Below are 26,565 nucleotides of genomic sequence, written 5' to 3'. Positions count from 1 at the left end.
AGAGTGCATTCACTGGGCTAGGAAGCAGTCCTGGATCTAGGCAGGCTGGAGGACTGGGCCAACAGAGATGTTTTGAAATTGAAGAGCAAGTACAATTTTCTGCTCCTGTGATGGACCAACTTACTGGAATGGGACAGGCTGGGGGCTGGGAGCATGGGGAGCAGCTCCACAGGAAGGGCTGTGGGGACAGCAAGCTGAACATGAGCCAGAGGTGCACCCCAGCAGGTGACAGCAGCTTCCTGCTGGGAGGCTGGGGAGGAGATGGAGCAGGGATCTATACGGTGCTCCATGTCGGGAGGATGAGAGACAAGCACGCATTGAAACAAGGGAGGTTCAGAGGAGATACAAGAAGAAACTTGTTCAGCCTGAGCGATCAGTCACACCCAGGCAGGGGTGCAGGCTGCCCAGGGAGGCTGTGCAGTCTCTGCCTTTGAACTTTCAAGATCCAGATGGGAAAAGCACTGAGCAACTGGTCTGGTCTCACAGCTGACCCTACTTGGAACAGGAGGCTGGACCAGAGATCTCCTCATGGTTCCCTCCAGTATAAATGACTCCGTGTTGCAATTTTGCTATTCTAGTGGATTTTGTTCTCTGATACTTCTGCATATATTTGGATATTCATTTCTTTGCAAGTACCTTGACTATATTCATTTAATAAATAAAAAAAAAAAAAAAGGAATTTATTACACAGGCAAATATCTCAAGGGGGAAAAAAAGGAACATTATGAGCAGACTAGCTGCCTGTTACCAATTTTGAAATCTATTTTCTGAAATCTAATACAAAGCAAAACCAGTAACACTCCAAAACTCGGAAAAATACATGGTAACAGAAGAAGCAAACTCTTCCATACTTAAACTTATGAACATCCCCCAGGAACAACGGTCAGGTGGTGCCTCTGGTGCCTTGCTTCATTTTCATTCCCCATGAAAAGGTTTTTTGCATGTATTGCATATGGCACATGGACTGAGCACAGTGCTGCTCCATGCTTCACAGCTCTCCCTGTCCTTGCAGTTATCCATTGCTCAAGAAACCCTAGAGATCTCCAGGTCAACAGTTTGAACAAACAGGTGTATGTATATACTTGTTCTGCAGTTCATGCTGATTTTGACAGATTTTGACTGTCAACAGGCATGCCTGGTCTCTTTCCATGAAGAAAACAGCATGACAAATGACAGCATGAAAACTCTGCACTTCAAAGGGTTATTTTATAAATGTGTGACAGAACTCTTTCCTCTCCATCCCAAATGCCCCTGCAGGAACAACAAAGCTGGTGAATAATGTGGAGCTTTGCTCCTGATCTCTGTGCTGTTCCCTTTCTGGAAGGCAGAGCAGGAGACCTCACTGAGCTCTGTCAGCCACAGCAGATCTGCTTCTGCTAGAGCAGGAGGGAGTTTTGTCCAATCTCAATACTCTGCTCTAGCACCTGCACTGAAATGGGCTAATAACAGCACTTATTTGCTGATCTTCAACCTGAAATGTTTGGAATACCCTTTGCACAAGACTTTGGAAGCCAGCTGCATGCTGAGCAGTCCTCTTTAAAGTAGAGAAAAGAGGTCTATACTCTGCCTGAGGGTGTAAGAGTGGCTGATGCTGAGTCTGGAAGGTGAAGGCTACAACTCATTGCTCAGCTGGGCTTGTAGGTAGTTTCATGTGGATCTGAGAGGCATGGATGCCTCTCTCAGGCAAAGTGAGATATTCCTCACAAATATCTCAAGTAGAGAAATTGACTTTTCTATTGTGGGAGAAAGCTTTGTAGAGCTTTCAAAAGACTTGACAGCCTGGAATCACAGAAGAAAGATCAAAATCAGCTTGTTCCCCTGTGTCCTCTCCACAGATCTCTCCAAACACATTCTGGGTTATGCCTTCCCTTTATAGGGTTGCACGGTAGATGAAAGATTAAAATCACTGGCCACCATGGTCATTCTTTCTTCATTCCTGAACTGGTTTTGGCCTTTCCTAAAGTTACCCAATACTTTCCATTATAAGGACCATATAGCTTTGCCAAAATTCAGTCATCCTAGCTGTAATTTCTCCTGCTGGCTGGATGCCTCTGGCTGATTTTGTTTGGACTTCTTTTGATAATTTTTTTGGAAAATTTTCAGTCATTTCCAAGAAAGAACCTAAGGGAAAATGTATATATTGTTGTCTATGTCAAAAGCCTGTAGATGTTTTCCTTTAAAAACTCTCATTTCCCAGGCTTTGCATCAAAATCCTGAAATCTGGTGGGTAGGTGATCTTTGTGCCTGAAATAACATTTTCTCTTTCCCAGTGGGAGTCTGCACAGCATAGAAGCAAGATGTCAACCCCAGGTTTGTACAGTGAAGAAAACTTTAAGTCTTTTAAGAGTTCTACTTCACTTATTGTAAAGGTCAGAGAAGAGGCAGGGAAAAAGAAATTTCTGATTTTCAAAGCTGGAACTAGAGAACAAGACTCTGACTCTGCCAGGCAGTGCTCATGTGATGGGAACAGCTACACTGGGTCTGGCTGGGGTGGAGGTGACTTTCTTCAAGTGGCCTGCACTGTGCTGTGGTTTAGATTTGTGACCAAAAGAGTGCAGGGGACACATCCATGTTTTTGCTGTTGCTGAGCAGTGCTTTCACAGTGCCAAGGCCTCCTCTGTTTCTAGCCCTGCTGCCCCATGAGTAGGCTGGGAGTAGGCAAGAGGCTGGGAGGGGACAGCTGACCCAAACTGCCCAGGGATGTTTCACACCATATACAGCATGCTCATCAATGAAACAGGGACTTTTTGTGCTTAGCTGCTGCTTGAAGACTGACTGGGCATAGAACTGCTGGTGGGAGGTGATGAGTGATTGCCTTTGCATCAGTTGGGATCTTCTTTTCCCCATTCACTTATTAAACAGCCTTCATCTTGACCCATGAGTTTTTCTCACTGTTGGCTTTCCAACTCTCTCCCCCATCTCTCTGGGGAAAAGTGAGTGAGAAACTGGGTGGGGGCTGAGCTGCCACCAGCTGGCCTCAACCCATCCCAGCAACATCCAGCTCATCCCTGTCTGCCACTACCCATGTTTTTCTCAACAATCCTGACAGAAGCCCTATGGCTTCATTTGCAGAAGGGCTGAGCACTGCTCCCTGACATGGAAGTTAATGGGATGTAGCCTTCAAGCTTGGAAACACTGTGCATGACTGTAGCTGGACTGCTGGTCTTCTGCAATCAGCAGCACCCCTCGTGTCCTCATGTCCCAGTCATCCACTCGTGGGGTTTCACTCAGAGCCTGCCAGGGCTGCTCTTTGCAGGTTTCACACGCATGGAAAGATGGGAGAGAAAGGTCAGAGGCAGCACTGTGTGTAGCTGAGCCTTGAGGGGCTGCCACTAGGATTTGCAGCCAGGCTTGGAAAGTGGAAAGCGGAAGGTGCCCTCAGGTGTATAGTGTAAACATCAACAACAACACTGGGTATGTCAAGAAATCATTGCACTTGAAGGGATTCACTTCTTAGGAGAGAACAGCTTTAATCTTACTGTGTCCCAGTCCTTTAAAACAGAGGTATTAATACTCCTTATTGCTTGCAGAGTTTAATTAAGATTTGTGAAATGCTGCCCTGATGACAGGCATAGAGGAAATCAATAATTTTTTTTATTCAGAGAAGAGCATGAACATTGCAGTGAATGGCACCTAAAAGAGCAATGAAGAAAAGATAAAATGTTGAATGGGTGCTCCCTAAGTGAGTTCAGCCCCTCCTCTGTACCAAATAAATGGAATTATCGGAGAAAAAAAATTAATACACCATTATAAACTAGAATCCATACTGATACCTTTTGTCAGTAGGAATATATGTCTTGTCAATAAATCCAAACATAGACAGGTAAGCTGAAGTCCCATGGGAAATCTTTCTCCTGGCATTTCCTATTGTGAGTGCTCGATTTCACCACCTCAGTAATGTTTTTTGACCACAACTATTTGTGCATGCCTTACAAAATGAAAAAGCCACAGTATTTCTTCATAGCCTTCATTAATATTTCCAGTGACTATCTCATGCTCTGTAATCTACGTGAAAGAAGACAGAAGCAGAACATCAGTTGCACCAGAAGCAACTGTTGATAATATGGTCTCAGAAGCAATCACTTCCTATCTTTTGGTACATTTGTTCCTTTAGAAGTCCATTTGCTGTAAAAAAAGATCTATGTAAACCTGGCAAATTGTACAAAAAATACTCATCAGAGTGGCCATCTTTTATTTTCAGTATGTTCCAAAAAAGCAAAACTTCAAAGGTTCAATGTTCTCCATAAATATTAATTTACATAATTTACAGATGTGTTCTACATAGTGTGCAAAATACTTTACAATTGCAGTCATGATGTTCCCTGATTTTCAAAGGGTTTTTTCTGTTCTTTTTGGGCCAAAGTCAGAGCTGAAGAGCTGTAATTTAATATTCCCCTGGACCTACTTACACCCACTTGTTGAAGCATCAGGGAGTCCTAATGGGTGGAACTCACGGGCTGAGGAGCCAAAATACATTGCAATAATGTTAACTTAACATAGGGAGGATTCACTGCATTTTTATTTGCTTTTCTTGCTAGGATCCTCTCCTGTGACCAAGCAATATACAAACCATACTCAGTCCCTGTTTGAGGTCTGCACTGCCAGGCAAGGGGTCAGGAAGACCACATATGATATTCCAGTACCTGAAGAGATCCTAGGAGAAAGATGGAGAGGGACTTTTCACAGGAGCACACAGTGACAGGACAAGGAGGAATGAGTTCAAACTGAAAGACAATAGATTTAGATTAGATATTAGGAAATAATTCCCACTGTGAGGGTGGGGAGGCACTGCAACAGATTTCCCAGAGAAATGATGGATGTCCCGTCCCTGGAAGTGTTAAGGCCATGTAGGATAGAGCTCTGAGGAACCTGGTCCAGTGGAAGATGTCCTTTTCCACAGCAGGGGGAAGGAACTAGATGATCTTGGAAGTTCCTTCCAACCCAGGCCATTCTATGGTTGTATGATTGTATCTTGAATTCGGACTTACCATGTGAGTCCCTATTGACATAACCAGCAAATCTGGGGAGTGGACACAGCTGAACCACGCTGTGTTGGTGTCTGTAAGTAGACTACACGGGCTTCCACTCCTTCTAGTGCCAGGTGCCCTTACAGAGACAGCTCTGTGCACCACTTTGCCTCTGGGAGAAGTTGCACAGCCAGACTGGAGCATGCAGAACACACCCAGCTGAAGCCCAGATGTGTGGCATGTAATGACAGCAGACTGATGCTTTTCTAGGCTGACACAGCCCAATTCTGGGTTCCTGCTGGCTTGCTCCCACTAAAGATAGCCATAAACTGAATGTCATTGGCATTTGGACAGTCTCAAAACATGGAGAGACCTTTGCTGTTTTCTATCAACATAAATCAAATTCTGGCTAGTATCATTTTTATATACTCCAGCTGAAGAGAGAGCTGACCTGATTAAACCTCAGGCAAAAAGAATCTATTCCTGAGGCAATCAGAATTATTTTTCTGTGTGTTGAAAGAAACACATACTATGAGCAAACAAAATGTCATAAGTAATGTATAAAAATCTGCCTCTGCAAGGATTCTAATAAAATTGGCACAAATTATTTGGTCTTGGTTTTAATGTCTTCAACATTTTAGCACTCTAGCAGTAATGGAATTACTTTTCATTATGGAAATTTTGGAGTGCAAATGTCAAATATTTCATTGGTTTGGATATTCAGCAGATACAACGGCTACAATTGTTTTAGACAATTTTGACAAAAAAACTGCGCAAGGAAATTGGTCTGCAAATTGCCAGAATAAAATTTCACGAACTTTCTGAACTGTAAACAATCTCTCTTCATTCAAAATATGGAAAAACACCACAATGATGTGTTTTACCAAATATCAAAAATATGAAGCAGTGGTCCCTCAATCTCATCTGCAGATGGTCGTCATAGCTGTACTTTTACTTGCATTCCAGCATTTTGCTTTTATTTAAATTTAGTGCAATGTGACTGTCCAGCCTATTCTAGAGCTATCTTCCTTTTTTTTCCTTCCAAGATAAAAAGTTCACAGCAATTGAAAGACAAGAGAACTGGCACATGAGCCTTTGCAAGATCAACATCCAAACCATGGCTAGAACAAGTCTGTATCTCTGAGTAATTCTGGCATACCAAAAAGACAACCAGGTGTTTTGCTGCTTTCAGAATCCCCCTCAGTCTCACAGTTAATCAAAAAAAAGGAAAGGAAAAACAAAAACCAACCTCACTTGCCAGGGACAAGTCAGATAACTAAATACTTTCAAATTATGATGCTAATTACCTAGATTAAGAAAAGACTCGTCTGTAGATTTAACAAAAATTTTAGCAAATAGCTTCACCATTTGTTCAGGATCATTTACAAACTCATTATCCAGATCCAAGGATAATGTCCTCACTCTGGGCACAGCTCCAAAATGGTCATTAACAACAATATGAAATTGTTGTGCAGAAAAAGATTTATCATTAAAATATGTTATAATACTCAACTCTTACTTTTCAAATGCACATTTTGTATGGAACCCAAATGGTACTTACTTCAGACAAATGATCTTCCACATATGGTTCCCGTGTCACATGCAGTTCTCCTCAATGATGCATGCAATTATTTGTTTGAGACATTTTTAAATTCAATTGCTGCCCTTTGTATTGTATGTGAGTTCAGGCTATGAGAAAGCTGCTGATCAAAAGAGAATGCCACACATGCCTCCACACATGCAAGGACCGAGGCTTCCAGGATCTCCAAGACTTGCCAAGCAGCACAAGTTTTGTAGGTTAGGCTCTGGGAATGAGCCAGGTGAGGGTAATGGTCCGTTATGAAGTGGAATCAAAGTGAACAAGAACTGAGCCCATTACCTTGGGTTTAAATCACTTCAGCACAGCCCGCACAATTTATTCTAAAGTGCACACAGGGAGATTAAACACTGACATCTTTCTCTTTTGGATTCCTGCTGAATTTCAACACATTTTGCAGAGTAAAAGTGAGTGAGACCCATTATAAACAAACTTCCTTTATATTCAAGAGGAGACTGTAACAAGAAAAAAAAATAAACAATGCACATGTGGTTGGTAAGTGCTTAAAGTCACACCGTGCCACAACAACTGCAAAGCACTCACTTGGGTACCTTATTTCAGCATTTGATGAATAAACTGTAATAGTTCCATATAAACAAGCCATATCAAGGCAATATGTAAACATTTCTGAAGAAGGATGATTTGTTTAGATCCTTTAGTCCTTCTCTGAGTCTGAATCTGGCTGCAACATGGGATTGCTTTGTGACAAGCAGCCCGTTGTGGCAGTAAGCTGCTGTTATATTGTTATTGTTGGATGAAAAAACAGGCCTCATAATTTATGTCCTGAACTAGGGTAACAAAGGAGCCCCTAAAATAAAGCATTTCTGTGAAATAAGTTTCCCTACAACGTGGTCTAAAGTTTACTAAAACGAAAAGAATATGAAAATATACTTGAAACACTTTCTGAGAAGATCAGTGGTTTTCTGCGGAAAAGCAAAGTAACTGTGTTTGGCAAATTTCACCATAGATTTAAATGAAACTTGAAAAATATGAAAGACCGTATAAAAAGCTAAAGTTTGTGAAGGCCTGTGACCGAGCAACACAGTATTATGTTTCCTAGCATAATACAAACCTGTATTGTACTGCACCCTAAACATGTACGTATTCAGCTGAACATCTACAATAGTGTATATGCCCCATAATATCAGTTATCCACTGATGCTTGTTAAGTGTGCTCGATCAATCACCCCATCTCCATGATCCATCAACAATCTGTCTTCCCCTTTGTTGATCCCAGGGTTGCTAAGGGTGGTGATGGTGTCTAACACCTACACCCTCCTCTGGTGGACAGATATGGATTGGTGGGAAGGAAAGAAGAATGCTCACTTTAAAAATTAAATTAGGTTTAAAGGTAAGATTTGACATGTGAAACAGTTCATGAGTTTCCTGCATTTCTTTACTAACACTAAATTTTTGTTAGTGCTAGCAGAAGCTCATCAGCCATTTAAATTAATGTATTTTTACCTATACTTTCTCACACATTCCTAACATATGTACAAGAAATCCAGTGTGGAATACAATTTACATGATTAAAAGCCCATATGGAAGCTTACTCCAGAAATATGAAGTGTCCCACTGTGTTCACAAATTAATAAATATTTTCAAGTCCCAAGAATGAAGGCAGACCCCAGGCCTACTGAATCAATCATAAACTCTATGTGAATTCAAAATACTAATAATTTTTCTTTCAATTAATAAGGAGCATATTTTCAGCAGATGCAGAAATTAACTCATCAAGCTCTGCAGCTTTGGTTGCTACCCTTCAGTACATTAAGATTACTATATAAATATTAGAAGAGTGTTATCTTTTACTGCTTTTGAGGAATTTTTCTGAATTCCTGCACAGTCCTGCTCCTTGCACATCACCTGATGACACAGGTTTAAGGTGATATTCTTCTTTCCCCATCTTTTTTTAAAGCACTCCTTCTGCACTGTGTTTTCAAACAGAGGCACCCTCCTATGGAGAAATAGGGCTTCATTTACTGCTTTCACACAGTCAATGAAAAGTGATGGAAAGGTTTCTTTTTGGAAACATACTCATGGGCTTTGGATCAGAGTTTCGATGGCTTTCAGTTTTGAAAACAGAATTTTATTGATTCTTTAAAATGAAAATTGTAAATTAACTTAGGAGCCTCACGCCACCAAGTAACCATGAGTGTGTCTCATAAACACTGCAGTCCTAATCCAGCACAGCACTGCAGGGACCCCATAATTACCTGATGACTGTATTCAGATTTAAGTGTTCTACTCATGATATTCCAGTCAACTGCTAGAGTGTAAACCAAAAGCTGAGTTAAGTCTCTTTGATATCTGAGCCCTGCTTTAAAGCAGCAAATGGCTACTGCAGCTGGTATTCCAATATTTTCATCAGTCCCAAACTAAAGGTACTGCCTCCAAGTCAGTGAAACATGCTCAAGCTGATGTCAACTCAAGTAATCAGACCAACTGAAGGAATTCAGATTTCTGAATCTGTTCTTTCATTTCTGCTCTAGAATGACTGCTTTTGGTGGATTTAATCCTCCATTCCTTGCTGATATGAGATCCCACTTGATAGGTTTCCAATGCTTTTTGACCTGGTGTTAAATTAATGCTGTGACCCTGAGCCCTGACCTTTCTGTGGTCCTTAATGTAGATATAGACCCTCTGGAAAGACCACGTAGTATAGTCATTACTTTGAGCATCCTTACATTCCACAGGCTGTGGTACCTCTAATTGCAAAGGCAAAATCGTGTGCATCTTCTCACTGCATCAGCAGGGACTCTGGTGCCTCCACTACTTTGTTCCTCCCCAGAACGAACTGGGGCACATTGCACCTGCCCTGCCTCATCAGCACTGATGTTAACACTCAAAGCTGGATCATAAACATTTATCACCGTCTTCAATTGCCTAAAAACTGGTAGCTTTGCAGAAAAACAAACCATGCCTTTCATGAAAACAGGAGCCTGGAAACGATCCCTTATTCCTGGCAACAGCCAGAACTAGAAAAATAAAAGATGACTGGCCTGTATATCCCTAATCCCACAAATATTTACACACACTCTCCAGTGCCTGTAGTGCACGCAGTCCCATTGAATCCAACAGGACTACTCTTGGCCCCTGGTTCAGCACCAGGGTGAATTTCGCACGTCCTGCAGCCTCTTCCCAGCAATCAGCTATGCACCCCCGCTCCAGGATCCCTCCATCGGCGTGCCGCGTGTGAGGCACGCTGCTGTGGGGAGCCCGGAGACATCACACTCACGAGGAGTCCCCCGGGTGCCTGCACGGCCGTGGGGAGAGCCAGGATCGTTCTCCTGCCGGGAATACCACATCCCGCTGGAGCTCCCCCGGTCCCTGACGGGTGCCCTGTAACTCCCGTCCCGGGCTGCTCCCCACGGGCATCCCGGGCTGCCCACGGCCCCGCTACCCGGGAACCCCGCGGTCCCGGAGGACGCTGCGGACGGGGCGCGACACCCCCGGGGCGCGACACCCACAGCCCCATCCGCCGGCGGGACCCCGAGCCCGCCCCCGCCGCCCGGCCCCGGCCGCGGCCCCTTCCCCGGGGCGGAGGGAGGGAGGCGGGGCCGAGCCCGGCTCCGCGGGGCCGGGCCGGGCTCCGCGGGGCTGGCGGCGAGAGCTGGGTGCCGGCGGCGGCCGAGCAGCGAGGCGAGCGGCAGCGGCCGGGGCTGCGCAGCAGGGCCCGCGGCGGGTGATGGCCCGGCAGTAGGCAGGGAGCGCTCCGCCGCCCGCCGCTCCCGGCGGCAGCCCCGCCGCGCCCCGACCGTCCTATGTGACCCGCCCCGGCGCCAAGATGAAAGGTAGGGACGGGAGCGGGGAGCGCTCCGCCGCCCGCACACGTGCACCGGGCACGGCGGGCAGTTCGGGAGCGCTGTGCGGGCACGGCCCGGGAGCGCGGACAGTCCCGGCAAGGGCACATTGCGGGCAGGGCGGTCCGGGGGACCGTGCCCGCGGGATGAGCCGAAGCCAGCAGGGTGACGGCGGGACGCGGTGCGGGCAGGTGGAGGGCAGGGCACGGGCGGCCGGTGCCGGGAGAGGCAGAGCGGGGTCTGACCGCGACCCCGGGGTGCGGCGTCCGCGCCTCCGCCGCGGCTCGGCGAGGGTCGGTCAGTCCCGGTCCGGGAGCGGGCTGTCCCTGCGTGAGTGTGTGAATGTGTGTGTCGCGGCATGCGTGCTCTCCTCCCGGCACGGCTTCTCTCGGCACCCAACTTTTATCTTCCCCCTCGCCGGTGCCCCGAGAAGAAGAGTTGTGTTTCTCCCTGGTTGATTTGTTTATTTTTTGCCAGCGTTTTGCGATGTTCTTGGTGTTGCTTCTAAACATCTGGCAGTGATTAGGTGCCAGTAGAAGCTTAACTGGCTTGTGAAATGTATTTGGCGTATTTCTCCTCTGCATTTTTGGTCTTTACTTTGCATCTGTTCAAACTGAAACTTTGTTTCTTTTCCTTTTTCTCTCTTTTCCTCCCTTCCTCCTCTTTTTTGTTTTAAATGGGTGGAACATTTGACCCTGTCCTACATAGCTGTGGCTGAGAGGTATCACATACTTTAAAGTGAAATAAAGGAGCAGATTGCCAAATTGCTACTCCGTAACCTAGTAAAGATGTATCGGGGGTGCAAGAAAGCCTTCTGTTTATGAAAATTGATAGCCTTACAGCAAAAGACAGGCTTTACACACTGGGGAATACTTACAATGAAAACATCAAAGGACATCATGGAAAGTTTAGGACTTAGTTGGGACTTAGTTGTGAGAGTTGAATTCAGTTTTTCTTCAGAGGCAAAAATAAGCTTAAGGAAAAGACATACATGTATGAAAATTTCTTTGGGCACCACTGTGCCTGTTCTTGGACTGCAGAGTTTTATTCCAGATGTCAGGAGGCTAGTAAACATCATGATAGTTACACTGAGTTTCCAGAGTCTAGGACACCAAAAGATGTGAATATTTATTCACTTGCCAGAGTAGCTGCCTGAAGGGAAGAAAAACTTTTGGGGGGCATTTATTTTGCAAGCCCACACACACACTATTTAAGTTACTTCTGACATTGTGGCATGGTGCCTCTCCAGGGCCATGCACCATATGACAAATGATGTATTTACAATGTCCTTTATTTGTAAGCTGTTCATGCCAAAAATTTCATCATCAGCTTGTCATTATCAGCGTAAGTGTAAGGGCAGGAGCCAACCAAAAGAATGGGGATCTGATAGTAGATAGAACAAACCTGTTACCACTGAAAGCCTTACACTCTGTTCTTTGGGCTTCTGGGGAGAGGTGGGATGCAAAGGACCAAGGATGGGAATAACATATAATGCAACTTGTGTCTCCTTCCATTCTGCTTCCACTGCTCTTTGGAAAGCAGAGCAGCGGCGTTCAAAGGGAGGATGTAATTCCTGCTCCTGGGAGCACTCGCTGGTGCCCCACACTCCATCAAGAGGGAGTGCTAGTCCTTACCATTTGGCTTCCCTAAGAGTGATCACAGCCATCTTATTTCTTTCCCCCAGAGAGTTCCAGAAATCAGTAATAAAACATGCAAAGAAGAGCACTTGAATGACTGTGCTAATAGCAAAAGAAAAGCATCAAACAAATCATCACATCAAGTGCTTTGCCAGTGTTAGAGAAGTCAGAGAGTCAAACCAAATTTTGACTCAGTGATTTCCTTTTCTGGCTATGGACATGGATTTTCATGTTTTCTCTTTAAACTTGATGGTAGTGATAATTGTAGGACTGAAGAACTTTGTATAGCTACACATTTTTCTCAATAAAAACAAAAAGATCTGTTGATTGCAGCTGTCTCTGTATCTACCCTCTCTAGAGAATGGAGGAATATCTAAATAATTACATCACTAAATATCTGTAAGGAATAAATTATATTTTCCATTGCTGGTATTTGTAATGTGTTATGTTTTAAATCAGTAAAACAAATTGAAGTTTATGTTCTATATGCTGGCATTTTTTTTCCAGCAAACAACACTGAGCTCACAAACTTTGTCATATTTTTTAGCAATAATTCATGTGATTTATATAGGGATTTGTCTGCTTTAGGGTCAGATATATCTTTATCAAATGATACTTCTAAGTTATAGTTCTTTATTGGGGTATGAAGGAGCACTCATTGCCTGGGAAACAAATGAAAACAGCTTCCTCATAGTCAAACACCACCACATGTTCAAAACCATTGGCCCTAATTTAAGACAGGGACAAGCATTGTCAAAACTGAGAGCTTCTTCCCATATAGCTGCTATACATTTTGTAATTGCTACTTTAAACTCTACCTGGAATCACTACTGTCATGGCAGTGCTGGTGATAAGTATTTTCCTCTGAAATATGGATACTGTTTGGATAACCACTTAATATTAATGCCCAAAATCAGGCAATGACAAAGTCAAAGTGGACATTTTGGGACTCCAGGATGACAGAGAAGCTCTTAATTAGAGATGCTTAAAGTAGCTTAGCTGCTTCTTCTCATTCCTCTTCTTCCTCCTCCTCCCTCTCTGCCATCACAAGCCCCTTGCTATGTACCACTTGTACAGCAATGGTGCTGGGATCCTGTGCTTGAGAGCTGGAACACGGCCAAATATTCTGTCTTGTGCCACTTCTCATTCAATACAAGAGGATGCAGGGGGGGAAACAGGTGTGGCCTTGGTTGTGTTGCACTGGAGCAGTGAAGCCCTTGGGACCAGCCTGGCCTGAACGCCTGCCCTGTTTGGCCTCGACCCCTTTGCCTCAGAGGCGCTCAGTGCGCAGGAGAGGAGGAGAGGAGAGGAGAGGAGAGGAGAGGAGAGGAGAGGAGAGGAGAGGAGAGGAGAGGAGAGGAGAGGAGAGGAGAGGAGAGGAGAGGAGAGGAGAGGAGAGGAGAGGAGAGGAGAGGAGAGGAGAGGAGAGGAGAGGAGAGGAGAGGAGAGGAGAGGAGAGGAGAGGAGAGGAGAGGAGAGGAGAGGAGAGGAGAGGAGAGGAGAGGAGAGGAGAGGAGAGGAGAGGAGAGGAGAGGAGAGGAGAGGAGAGGAGAGGAGAGGAGAGGAGAGGAGAGGAGAGGAGAGGAGAGGAGAGGAGAGGAGAGGAGAGGAGAGGAGAGGAGAGGAGAGGAGAGGAGAGGAGAGGAGAGGAGAGGAGAGGAGAGGAGAGGAGAGGAGAGGAGAGGAGAGGAGAGGAGAGGAGAGGAGAGGAGAGGAGAGGAGAGGAGAGGAGAGGAGAGGAGAGGAGAGGAGAGGAGAGGAGAGCGCACCCAGCTCCCACGGGACATGCAGTGCAGCTGACCCCATGCTTGCCTTACACAGTGAACACTTTAGCAGACAATTAATTAACATATCTGCCTCTATTGCTAAAATTGTCCCTTCTGTGGGACTTAGAGCCTGGATGTAATTTGCAAATAATGCCTACAGTAGCAAAAGCTGACTGTGGATGCGAGTTCACTTCTTTCTTGACTACCTTGAAAAATTTTAAATAATCTATTTATATGGTTACCTTCTTGACAGGTTTTGTCTTTCTCTCAGTTTTGATGCCACTGTTAATTTTAAAGAATAAAGGAATAAAAGTTATAATTTCGTAACACTGCAGAAAATACTCTCTCTCTCTCTTCTTTGTGTGCACAAAATCAAATGAACAGTCATCTGCAAATAGGTCTTTCCTGGATAGAAACTTCAAACCAAGAATTTTTTTAAAAATCCAGTCCAGAGCATTTTGCAGAAGCCAGAAAGCATCTGAAAACCAAGGATTAGAAGTGGAGTGATCCAGTAACCTTTCCTTAGTCCATTTATAACAGAGCTTATATGAATATAGTGACACAAACATGAAACATATGCAGGAGGTCTGAGTGGTGTGTGTTGGACATGTCACAGGACCCTACAGCAGAAGTTCAAAGGCACGAGCAGTTATAATAAATGTGTGATAAAACACAGAACAAATCCTGAGCAATGCTACTATACAGTCAGTGTGTGTCCTGAATTGATTGGTAGCACAGAGGATTTTAAACATATGGATGAGAAAGATACAAGTGTGTGTCAAAGCATGTTCTTACTAATACAGAGGAAAACAGAGCTATGAAATAAGAAGAGAAATCTGTTCTTGCACAAATAGAAATATTACTGTACAACTGCAAAGGATATTGAGCAGAATTAGCATATAAGCAATTCATGACAGGAGTGTTTCAGTAAGAACTTGTAATTGTTTGTTATTGCTTCAATTCTACTTTTCCCAGCCACACAGGACTAAGAATAGCAACTAAGAATAGCACAGACAAACCTCCCTATGAAGAAGGGAGTTGTTTAAAATGTCCTTTTTCTCCTACTTTGGATAATGTAGATTAATTTTAGACTGATTTTGCTACAGCTGAGGGCTGAACAGAGCCCTTTTTTTGTCACAACCACTAAACAGTTTACTTAGATCCACACTGAAAGACTGTTGTGCCCAGAGGTACAGACACTTCTGCCTGCTAGGATAAGGAGGGAAAGGTAATCTTGCAGCGAGATAGAGCTGATCAGGCCTTGCAGAGATAAAGCAGAGTAAAATAAAGAGAGCTGGGACAAATGTCAAGGATGAAAGCAGCTCAGTACTGCAAAAGATGCATACCCAGTTATCTTCAGCTTCACAAAACCTTCCTTATCCTGAGGTTCTCTATGTCAGAACAGAGAATCTCTCCTTCCAGCCCTCCCCCTTGGAAAGCAAAATAAAGACACTTTTTACAAGGCATGGAAAGTGAACCTGATCCTCCTCATAATGTGAGTGTGGTCTGTGCGAGTGAGGGAGCAACCTAAGATGAATTGTCTTTGGACTTCGACTGCTTCCACCTAAAACTGCAGTCCCCTCTGGTGCATAAATTTGAGGTGCAGACTGGAAAATCACTGGGGAACAAAGTGAATGAGTTATGGGAGGTAATAGAGACGTGTTGTTAGGAATGTGTATGCCATTTTAACGCCGCTGTTAATTGCCTCCTCTGACATACAGACAGGGAGGCACGATTTTTCAGTGCACTAATGAGAACATATCTGTTTGCTCTTAAATCATTATTCTGAAATACGATATGATTTAAACTTTTAACTTCTAAGGTTGATCCTCCACACCATGCAGCTGCTCCTGACCCCAGTGTGGTAATGTGGCACTTATGGGCTAACAAGTTTTGTTCAAAACTCCCTATTTACTGTCTTCATCTTGTACCTAAAAAGCAAAACTAAAGTGATTATTGTTATACCTCTAAATTTCACAATCTTCTGTCTTTTTGTGTGTGTTCCTAATGTAAGTGCTCACATTTTTTGGGCACAGCAGTAGGGGAATAGATGAAGACCAAGACATTAAAGTGCACCCATTTGTCACGATTATTGGTTTTGTTTGTTTTATGCATGTGTTAAGTGATGGGAGACACAATCCAAGTCATAAGACAGTACCAAGGGAGGATCTCTGATCTAGGATATTGCCTCTTTCAGTCACTAAGATAAGGAAAAATTCCCAGCTCAGCAGTCTCAGTTGGACAGAGCTGAGAAAAAGCCTCGGTTTTGCTGCCAGAATCCAAGCTCGAACAACATCCCAAAGGATGCTTTGGGATGCAGGAAGGTGGTCTCTTCCAGGACTGCCTCAGCAGAACCTCTGCCATGGCTGCCCTAAAGACCAGGTACTCTGCAAGTGCAGAATCCCTGTAATCCCTGTCCAAAGGAGTTTGCTGCGTGACAAGCCAGACAAAGGAAGGGTTGGATAATATGGGCACAACACACTTGGCCAACAACAGTGATGTTAGTGTGACATGTCAGCTTGGGATCCTCTCAATCAGGAAGTGCTTTAAGTAGGGGGTAGGATTTTGTGAGGGAGAGCTTATCAAAATAGAGGCAGAGAGAGAGATTTGACTATGAAAAGGGCCTATAAGGAAAAAGTAGTGGAGAAAGGCAGAAGAAGAGGACAAGTGAAATAAAGCATCTGTGAAGAGAGCTGGGAATGAGCAGCCCATTAGCACGAGCAAGAGACTGTCCAAAATAAAAGCTATGAAAACCAGTGGAAACCAATTAGATTGATGAAGTCATCAACATCTGAAGGCCACAGCTGCTTGCTGTGCTTCTGCTGGCTCCATTTCACCTCTAGGTCAGCAGTTTGAATGTAGACCCAGTTAATAGTGAGCAGAAATGCATATAAATCTGGTGGCAGCTCAAAAAGCTTTTGAAATGTGATATGAGAAAGATATTGGTGTCGCTGTTCTTGTCTGTCTGAACAGTTGTTAATATTACAGAAACCTCACAAGTGGACGAGTTTTGCCTTCCAGTGAAAGTGCTGAGATGGAGAGAGCAGGCAGAAGCAGCTTTTTGACACTGCAAGCAGTCTCTCATGAAGGAGAGGCACTTGTTACACAGTTCTGAGTAGAGTTCTTCATCCATGCTGATGGGTTCAAGAGTGGAATGCTGTGATTTTCAACTAATGGGCACAGCTTCTTTCCAAAAGGTACAAGTAAAAATCTCTCCTTGTTAATATTAGAATGAGCTTTACAGAGTTGCACTGAGATATAGCTCTATAGTTCCCATTAAGTCAGCAGGAAAGGCAGGGCTCTAACCATTAAAGCTCTTTTAAAAAAGAGAGTTATTTTAGAGGAAACTCTTACACTGGATGTCATTTTTACTACAAATTAATCTTAGAGTCTCAGTTCCCAGCCTGGTACTTAGGGATAAGTTCTAATGTACTGTAATTTGAGTTTTCAGGGGGTTATAAAAGAACTTCTAAAATCTGAGGTGAAACTCGGCATGACAATTTTCAGCCCAGATGCCTCATTCTCTCCTGGAATAGATTTTCCCAGATTTTGAAACGCAATGTACAATACTGTTGTTTTTTGTTTTTGTTTTTTTTTCTTTATTTAAGTCTTCAGACGAGGTCTTTAAACAAGGACTTTGTATCCATGTTTGCAGCCACCATATGACCCTGCATCTCTAATGTTGCTGAGGTCTTGTTTGCCTCATTAGTTAATTAGGTTTAAATGGCTGAGCAAGGTGTACTGTTAAAAGGAGACAGCTGGACACATACATTAGCAGCTTTCTTTAACACCTTCCAGATGCCAACAATGACACCCATGAAAGGAAGGGGCTAAAATGGAAACAACTTCCCTAAAATCACCTTGCACCAAAGGCTCCTCAGATCTGGTGCTGTGGTTTTATGCCCTGTATTGTCTCAGGGGCAGATTTAGCATCCATTTTGGCTCCAGGCCAGCTCTTTCTTACTTGACCTCAGAGTGACTCATAAGTGATCCATGATTAATTTATTTAAGGTTTAAGAACAAAAAATTAAACAGTTCTACTCCACAGATTTGCTTTGCCACTAGCAAATTAATCAAATGAGAGTCTAATTTGTTTTAGATTAAATGAATTCCCTCTGTTCGCTGTGCTAATCCCCAGCTGAACTGCCTTTTCATAATTCCTATTCCCTTGAAGCATTGTACTGTAACTTATTTAACTCTACAACTGTACTTACTAGAGGTGTTGCAGTAATAGCTTATAACTGGAGGGCAAGTGGAATTTGGCATTAGTACTCAATTGGGCATGGATATTGCCCAAATATCTCAAAGGGGTTTTTTTTACTTTTTTGGACCAGAACTTTTACTTTGCACCAACTCCCTAAAATATTTGATGTATTGCTGTTCAGCCTCAGTGAGACAGTGATTTGTAGCAGTTTGCTGTAAGCTCCCCATGACAATCTGTTCTAGCATCCAAGGAGTCTCTTGTAAACCCAATAAAACAGGAGATCTCCGGTGGCCCTTCCCCTATATGGTTAAATACAATTGCTTGCTCACATATGTTTCTGTTCTGCCCAAAGTTCACCTTTTTTATGGACCTTACTGCTGCCAGAGTTCTGTAAAAGTCGGTGGAATAAGAGACCAGCTTTTCAAGTTTTTTCATCTTTCTTGTTCTGGATTTTGATTCACAGTTGAGTGTCTTATAACTGAGTTAGGGCTGGTCTTCCCCCTTCTAAAGAGTTAATTCTTGTGACCTGGACATAACAACACATTCTACTTGACTGTCTGCTTCGAGGAGGAGTCTGCCCTTCAAATATTTCACCTATGAAAATAAGCCTTGCCTGCATATTCATGCATGTGTATGTAACAGAAATACTGTGTTCATTCCAGTCCTCTTCGTAACTGAGGACTGGATTTAAACTACAGAAAAATATTTGTAACTTAAGGCTTTCACAATGTCCAACAAAACCCCCCTACACCAGCTGCAGCCTCACTCAAGTGTGGGCACCACTGATGTGAAAACGCAGAATTTCCGTTTCTAAGATCAGTCCCTGGTGCTCAAAGCTCATGAATTTCTGCCACGATTTCTGATATTGCCTTTAAAACCATAAGTCATTAAAACATACTGGAGGTGTTCATAGTATTGGACTTCTTACTTGGTGTATATTTTCTTTACCTCTGTAATTCATAACAGATCACATTTTCATAGTTTTCACTAGAAAAGCTGTTACCTTTTAAATGAAAACTTAGGTTCTCCTGTATTTTGCTGATTTGAAGATATCAGGAAGCTTTGAGATTTTTGTAGAACTTGTGACAAAATTTTAATATTTCCAGCACTGAAACAGGGAGCTGAGGGTCAAGTTTCAGCTGCCTCCAGTGAGGACAATACTGCCCCACAGACACGGGAGGAGCAGGCTGGGTGTAGGGCTTTGCCTTGGGACTTAAATTTATAGGCTTGTTTGTCAACTTAATTTTTTAATATTTCAAACATAGACTTCTTCTGAGGCAGGACTTTCAACCCATCTTAGTCTCTTTTTCCAAAGTGCTGTAATTTCTGAATGTTTAGTCTAAGCTTGCTTCATTAATTTCCTCCATCTTTTTCTTTTTCTTAAACTTGCTACATTACAGTTAATATTTTAAAGTACTATATTTGCACATGATTTCAGCAAAGTTGCAGTTGTGACTGAAAGAACATTGAGCTTTGTCTGTTAAATAATTTTTATAGACCTCCCCTAAAATTACATTGACTGCCCCTTGCAAGATCAACTCACAGAGATGATGTTTGACATTTTACTGATCAGGGAGACGAGTCACCACTTGACATAACTGTCCTTGCTCATCTCCACTTCTTTGTTTCAAATATCACAAGTGCTCTTCAAAGTTAGGAGGTGAATGAATAATTATAATGTATCCAAAGCTTAAGGAAAAAGCCCATCTGTAGAAAGAATAACATGCAGCATTGCAAATACTGAAAAACATATACATATATAAAAGTAGATGTGTGCATAGAAATATATCATATGTACATATATAAACATGTTGCATATACCGAAATGGCCAAAGAAACAAAAATGTGATTAAAGCTGTAAAAGCCAATGCTGTTGGTCAAAGCATGAAAAACAAGAAAACTAGGGAAGGGGCTGTCAGCCTGGGAGGAAGGACTTGGGTATGTGGTGTGGGATGAAGCTGCAGGATTTAAAGGTGGCCTGGCTGTATACATCAGATATGGATTGGATAAACCAGGTTACACTCCTGAGAAACAAAGGAGGCAATTGTGTTGCAGCCTGATAGCAGGAGAGGGCAGGAAGAGAAGGTCTCTGGAGCTGTTATCTTATTTTGTGCAGCATTTTATCTCTCGTGCAAGAGGGGAAGATCTTTCCTGAGTAGCTCACTGCTGGGATGAGAAGTTGGTTGCTGACTGTTTATGGTTTATTAGTATTTGTCATGTTTAGCTGGGGGGCCTTGTCTTCAGATAACATTTGGGACAATTGTGAGGGTTTGTTTGGCTTGGTTTTTTTAAAGGTTTCTTTCCGTCTTCAAAACCAGGATGTGTTTGTTTTGCCTGAGGAGCATCCACTGGCTCTTCCATTTCTTAAATGCACATCTGAATTGGGGGTCTAGTTAAACATATGGACAGGAGCACTGCTGGCAGCAAGCAAAATGTCTTACCTGGTGAAGAATATGTTTTTAGCTGTTTAATCAATTGTGCTGTCTGAGTAAAGGGTGATGTTCTGCAAAATGATGCACTTCATGGACTCTGCTGCTGCTTCAGGCACAGTCTCCTTCAGAGACTTCTGTCTGTGGCACCTCACGGGCCAGAAGGAGGAACAAGTCAGATTTCCTGCTGGAGACATGCACACAAATCGTTTAGGCTTTGTTCAGCCTGGGTGCAGACTGTATCTTTGCCCTTGAATTCATCCCCCAAGGCTCTGTGCTGCCCCAAGTCAGCTGTGGCACCAGTTAGCCCAATTTCGTGATGCCGAGCAGCCCAATCATGTGCAGTAAATCTGTGGGCAAAAAAGATCTAACTGAACACAGACTTCTCACTCCATCACACGTGTTTATCTGCTTTGAGCTTGCTTTTCCTGCACCAGTCATTAAATGTTCCCTCTAGGAAATACAGAGGTGGGAGAAGAACACCCTGGGCTGTGCTGCCCTCCCAGCTGTTGATGCAGAGGCTGGTGCTGGTGACGAGACAGGGCTTTTGGCTTTCCTGGCTCAGCAGAACAAGGGGTTGTCTTGGTGGAAGGAGACTGAACACATGAACACAAACATAGTCTTTTTTTAAAAAAAGTCATGGGTGTATTTTTTTTTGCTGATGCCAGCTTTTTCCTTTGCTGACGGAAGGAAATGGAGAGAAATTCAGCTTCTGACAAAATAACCTTGTGATTATTAGCATATTACTGCTTGCTTAATGTAGAGATGAGAACAAAAGGCATGATGGAATCATCAAATAATAGAATATCCTGAGTTGGAAGGGACCCTCAAGGATCATCAAATCCAACTCCTGTCCCTGCACAGGCCAGCCCCAAGAATCACATTGTGTATGTGAACGCATTGTCCTAACACTTCTAGAACTCAGGCAGGCTGGTGCTGTGACCCCCTTCCCTGGGGAGCCTGATATTCTCCTGACAGCCAACCTAACCCTCCCCACAACTTCCCTTCCCTGGGTCCTACCATCAGTGTTTGCCCCTCCACTTCCCCGACGAGGAAGCTGTAGACTGTCGTGAGGTGTCCCCGCAGTCTCCTCTTCTCCAGGCTGAACAAACCAAGTGACCTCAGCCATTCCCCTCTGGACCTTCCACAATCTTCACCATCTCAGTTTTTATTTTTCTCATCCGAGTTTCTCAGTTCTGTTTCCCATGTTTTATTGGATCTGACATTTTCAGGCCAAGCTAGTGTGCATGGGAAGTGGTGGATGGACGGACAACCATCCCCTCTGACTCCTGTGGCCCAGGCAAGCTTGCTCAGGTGGCACACTGGTGACAATTGTGGCTGTCATTGTGATGAGGGACATGCCTGCTCTGGTCTGCACTTAGCTGGCCAAGCAGGCCTCAGGATGGCTGCCAGGTGATAAATCTGCACAGTCTGTAATCCAGAGTTCTGCTGGGGATTCTCACTGGGGAAAAGGCTCTGAACTGCCTTCTGCACTTGGAGACAAGGGGGATAGGAGCAGCAGAGGGGAAGAGCAGTAGCATGCCTAACAAACCAAGCAAACTTACATTGTTTGAACATGCACCTGTGAAAACTTCTCATCTGTTTCCAGTGGTAGTAGTAATAATCTGCTGCTGTGTGTTTCTTTCTCCAGACGACTTTGCGGAGGAGGAGGAGGTGCAGTCCTTTGGCTACAAGAGGTTTGGTAAGTGACCTTACCAAAAGCAGTCTTTCAGCTTGCTTTTGCTTTGTGCTTAGGGTAAATCAGACACTTGCTATGAAAAACTTTCTTGCTGGCAGCATCGAAACATATAGGGCCAGTCCCATCATCCCCATCCAATGTCCTCCCAGAGGAAGCTGTGATGTTTAGGCTTGGTTTATTTTCTTGGCAAACATAAGGCTTCCGAAAAAGTTCTTTCATTAGGAAATTGAAGCCCGCACCTGAAGAGCAATGAATGTGCTGGCTGTGAAAAGGGGCTATGCCTCTTACGTGTCCTCTGCCCAGCTGGGCATTGCTTCAGCCCCCAGACTGATGTGCAGCAGAGTTTGTAGGTTTTCCCCAGAAACTTGCCCACTTTCATGGCATCTCCTGTAGACATGGCTCAGTTGTACTGGCAGCTGAGCCACGACTCAGGCTGTGCACTCCTCTCAAAGGAAACGTATATGGTATGAATGCATTCTGATGTCAAAAATTGTTAAAATGAGGCTGCTCACTTTCTTTCCTTTTTCCACTTTCCTCTTTTTTTTTATGTTTGTTCACCTAAAATGGCCTTCTCATGTGAGGAGGGTAGTACCACACATCTGTGCACAGGGGTTAGCAGCCTTCAAGGCCCCTGTTTTCAAGGCTCTTGTGATCTCTTTCTGTTGGGAAAACAGTGTCTGCAGTCAACAGTTTCACCCAGGGCAGGAGAATGCCTGTCCCTGTGGCACAGGGAGGGTTACATGGTGGCCTCTGAGCTCCCACAGTGCCAGCTCTGTCTTGGCACAGCCAAAGGGGCTCGTCATCAAAGCTGCTGGTGCCTTTTCACCTGTAAGCCATCAGAATAGTTCACCTCATTTTTTCTGTCCTGGGAAAGTAGCTGCAGCAAGAGTCACTATCAATGACCCCAGCTGGCAAGTGGATAGAAAAAGCAGACTGAAAATAAAAATGAAAAGTAAGTCAAAAATTCCTTCCATCCCAAAAGGAGCAGGGGGAGGCAGCATAAGGAGATGAGGAGTTTGGGAGGTGGGGATCACATTCACATGACCTTTTCTACCCCCTGAACTACTCCACTGCTCCCTGCTGTTGAGCTTTATTTTGGATAGATCAGCCAACCACAGAGCCAGCATCTGTGGCTTGGAAAGTTCTCCATAAGGCTGCACACAGGGTTTTTTCCTTTTTTGTTTGTTGTTTTCCTTTTGTTTGTTTCCTTTTTTGTTGTTGTTGTTGTTGTTGTGCATTAAGCCTTGGAATAGCAAAAAAGCAAAAAAAAATCTTGAGAAATAGGAAGAAATGCCAACTGTTCACTTCTGTCACCTCCAAATAAGTAAAAAATATTGCTATCCATTAACAGCTATAAAAATAGGTTCCTTTGGTGTTATCCTCTACCTGGCTACCCCTGGTCAGCACTCTTGCAGTGAACAAGATTTTAGGGAGGAGTGGGCATCCCATTATCCTTACTGTCCCAACAGTAAGTGCGCTGTTGTGACGGGATGGGATTCTTGCCATCATTGCTTGCTGTCATTGCTTTCTTTCTTTCTCCTGGGTATTGTGATGCTACCAAGGTGAGTTATTTCTCCCCTTAGAAATACAGAACATTTCCAGAAATGCTTGTGCTGTTGCTCTTGGTGGGGCAGCATGGAGGGAAAGGAGGACTTACAGCCTAGAAGTGGTAGGAGGAGATTTCACCACAAGAGGAGGAGTCAGGGTAGTACCACCCTTGGGAACCAGCCCTGAGTGCCTTATGCCTCAGGGGAGCAACACTGCTGTGGTCAGGACAGTATCCCAAATATCTGCAGTAGAGAAGAGCCTTGACTAAAGGGGAATGGGATCATGAAGCCATAGCATTGACACTGGTGAGAGCTGTGTAATTCAATAGGGTTCCAATCCAAGGAGCCACCTTTGTCCATACTGTTTTTGAGCCCAAACTTCCTCCCATACCCTCCTCATCTTTCCCAGCATCATGGGGCAGCTCAGGGAGGAGCTGGGCTGGCCTGGTTTCTACACACCCTTGCACCAGCATACATGCTGTTTGACTGTAGGTGCTCATGCTTTTGTGTCCCTTAAAGGGTTTATTTCCCCTTCTTCAGAAAACCTGACTCAGTGAGATCCCACCACTAGTCTCTGCTGCATTTCCAGGCAGCCTCTGAGCAGCCTCTGGAGAGAGCAGGAGCCTCATACCTTCAGCAGTGCTGGCTGCTTCCTCATCTGGCACTGGGCTCCTCCAGACGGAAAGGTGACCTGCACAAATGTTAAAGACTCCAAACTCAGTGGACAGCTGGGTCAGCATGTCAAGTGAAGCACAAGAGGTTGCTCTTAGGGCCAAAATGCAGCTGAGCTCCTGCCTGACCAGTAGGAAATGTTGCTCCTACTGTCTTGGTGTTCCCTCTTGGCCCTGTGTCCTTCCTGGTAAAGGAAGGCAATAAGGGGGAATCCCAAGGCAAGAACCAAGTTTTATTACACAAACCTTGATAAAAGGTAATTTTGAAAGAAGTGCTGTCTGTCTGCTGGCTGGCACTGTAGAAATGCCAGTGCTGTTCCTGTACAGCCTGTTGGTGTGGGCAGGGATAAAAACCAGCAGTGGGGTTTTTGTTTCAGGAGTCACAGTGCAAGAGCTGTTGTGTTAATATATTGTGATTGGAGAAGTCCCTGTACGCTCCACGGACATGAGACATGGTAGGTGGGCCGTGAGTCAAGTACCTTTGACTGCATCATTTGGAGCTGGGAGGTCTTGTTTGGAACAAAACGTGCTCTGAGGGGCAGAAGGCTCAAGTATAACTGGTTTAAAAAACGTGGCTAGCAGTCAGTCACTGCTGGCAGCTGGGAACGTGTGTTGGTCAGCATTTGGCAGGCAAAGCCTTGACCAAGCTGCTTTCCTAGAGTTCAGCTGAGGAGTTTATTATTAGCTGCCTTGTTCCCAGAGTCTGTAGTTTGGTTCAAGGAAGGAAGAGATCAGCAGAAGGAGGGAAGGAGGGAGGCATTCTCCAGCAATTCTCATTTTGGGGAAGAAGTTTTTGAAAAGAGGACTGAATACGCACTGTCTTGCACCACTTCCGCTTTTTCTGAATCATTCTGTCCTTCCTTCTTAGATAAGTTAATTTCTGACAATTTGTCAAGCTACTGTATTTTTTAGTCAATAGAACATTAACTGGTCATAGTGAGCCAAACATACTAAGCATAACATATTAAAGAATAATGAATACAGATGCAGACAACTCCTAGGAAAATACACATCAGATTTTTTTCTCCTTTGAGCTTGGGACAGATTTGCTGCAGGGGGTCAGTAAGGAAAACAGTCTTTCCAGCTCACTGATGCTGTTTACTTCTTCTCAATGAATGCTACAGATGTGCAGGGATGCTGCCAGAAGTTGCTCAGCTGCAATGCCTCCAGATTGCTGCACTGAAAAAGGGAGGAAGCGTGTTTCTTATTCCAGTTACTTCATCTTCAATCCCATTTCTCAGGCTGTTTTAAAGTTATCTGCTCCAGATGGCAAGCTAAGCCTCTCCACTGGTTTTCCTCTACCAGATTGCCACGAATATTAACTCTTTCATCAATCAGTGCCACTGGTTTGTGCCACCTCATGCACAACTCACTTTGGGAAACAATGACTGAGGAAAGGGCAAAACTTCCTTTCCAATATGATACACTTTGGGGATGCTAAATCTCAAGCATTAGAACTAAGACTAGCTTCTAAATGGTAGACAGAAGGATGAGATCTCTTTCTGGCAGCGTTTGACTCTTTCCTCTGAGATTTGGGCTCTGGGCATCTCCACAGGCAAGGGAATTGAAGGGATCAAATGGACTCCAAGGTAGAAGATCTGATCTTCCTAACTCATGGCATTCTGAGGTAATAGAGGTAGAATTCATTGTGCATTTTTTTTCTTTATGGTAATGTTTAAAATCTTAATATCTGCACTTTAATAAATAGAGTCTTTTAAGTAGAAATTTCCTGTTAAATTACTGATTGCATGATACGAAGCTACAGTACAATATGGAATTGCTGAAAGCAAAGATGGTCTTTGACCTGTTGCAAAGCACATTTGTAGTGTTTTAGAAAATAGACTTTAAATAAATGAACTGAAAGCCCTGCTGATGAAGAGGAGCTTCCCATGAAATCAGAAGATAGGACCAGTACACTATAGATAAGTGGAAGACTAAACAGCTTGTGCAAGATAGTTACCCTTTGCCCTTGACAAGCACAGCCAGGATTACAGACTGTGAGCCTGCTCTCCACAGAAACACCCATCTTGGCCACCTCCATGCTCTAGATGGTGAGTCAGGATACTCCTCACCATCACCTCCCCTCTTCCCTGCTGAGCTGTCAGTAGGGCACAGTCTCTCATGTCCCCAAGGAGGTCCAGTGCACACCAAGCCACTGATCCTCCAACCTCCCCCACACCCCTTAAGCGATCAAGAGCTGCCAGGGAAGGAGAGAGAAAAATTACCAGGGGGCCCCCTCAAGGAA

The 26,565-nt window shown here is 44.1% G+C and overlaps 1 protein-coding gene across 2 annotated transcripts in view; it reads left to right on the top strand.

The window, feature by feature from the left end:
- The first annotated feature begins 10,172 nt into the window (after nt 1–10,172).
- The window catches only part of COLEC12 (collectin subfamily member 12), a 96,931-nt gene continuing 80,538 nt past the window's right edge, over nt 10,173–26,565 (top strand). For both annotated transcript variants that reach the window (XM_084214708.1, XM_084214709.1), the window contains exons 1-2: nt 10,173–10,358; nt 22,055–22,105. In XM_084214708.1, coding sequence (XP_084070834.1) covers nt 10,352–10,358; nt 22,055–22,105 — 58 coding nt within the window. In that variant the 5' untranslated portion in view covers nt 10,173–10,351. The remainder of the gene's footprint in view (nt 10,359–22,054; nt 22,106–26,565) is intronic.

This window comes from Fringilla coelebs (genome assembly GCF_963513975.1).
Source record: "Fringilla coelebs genome assembly, chromosome: 1".
Lineage (NCBI taxonomy): Eukaryota > Metazoa > Chordata > Aves > Passeriformes > Fringillidae > Fringilla > Fringilla coelebs.
The sequence above is the reverse complement of the archived record's forward strand: the minus strand, read 5'-3'. Positions and strand labels throughout refer to the sequence as shown.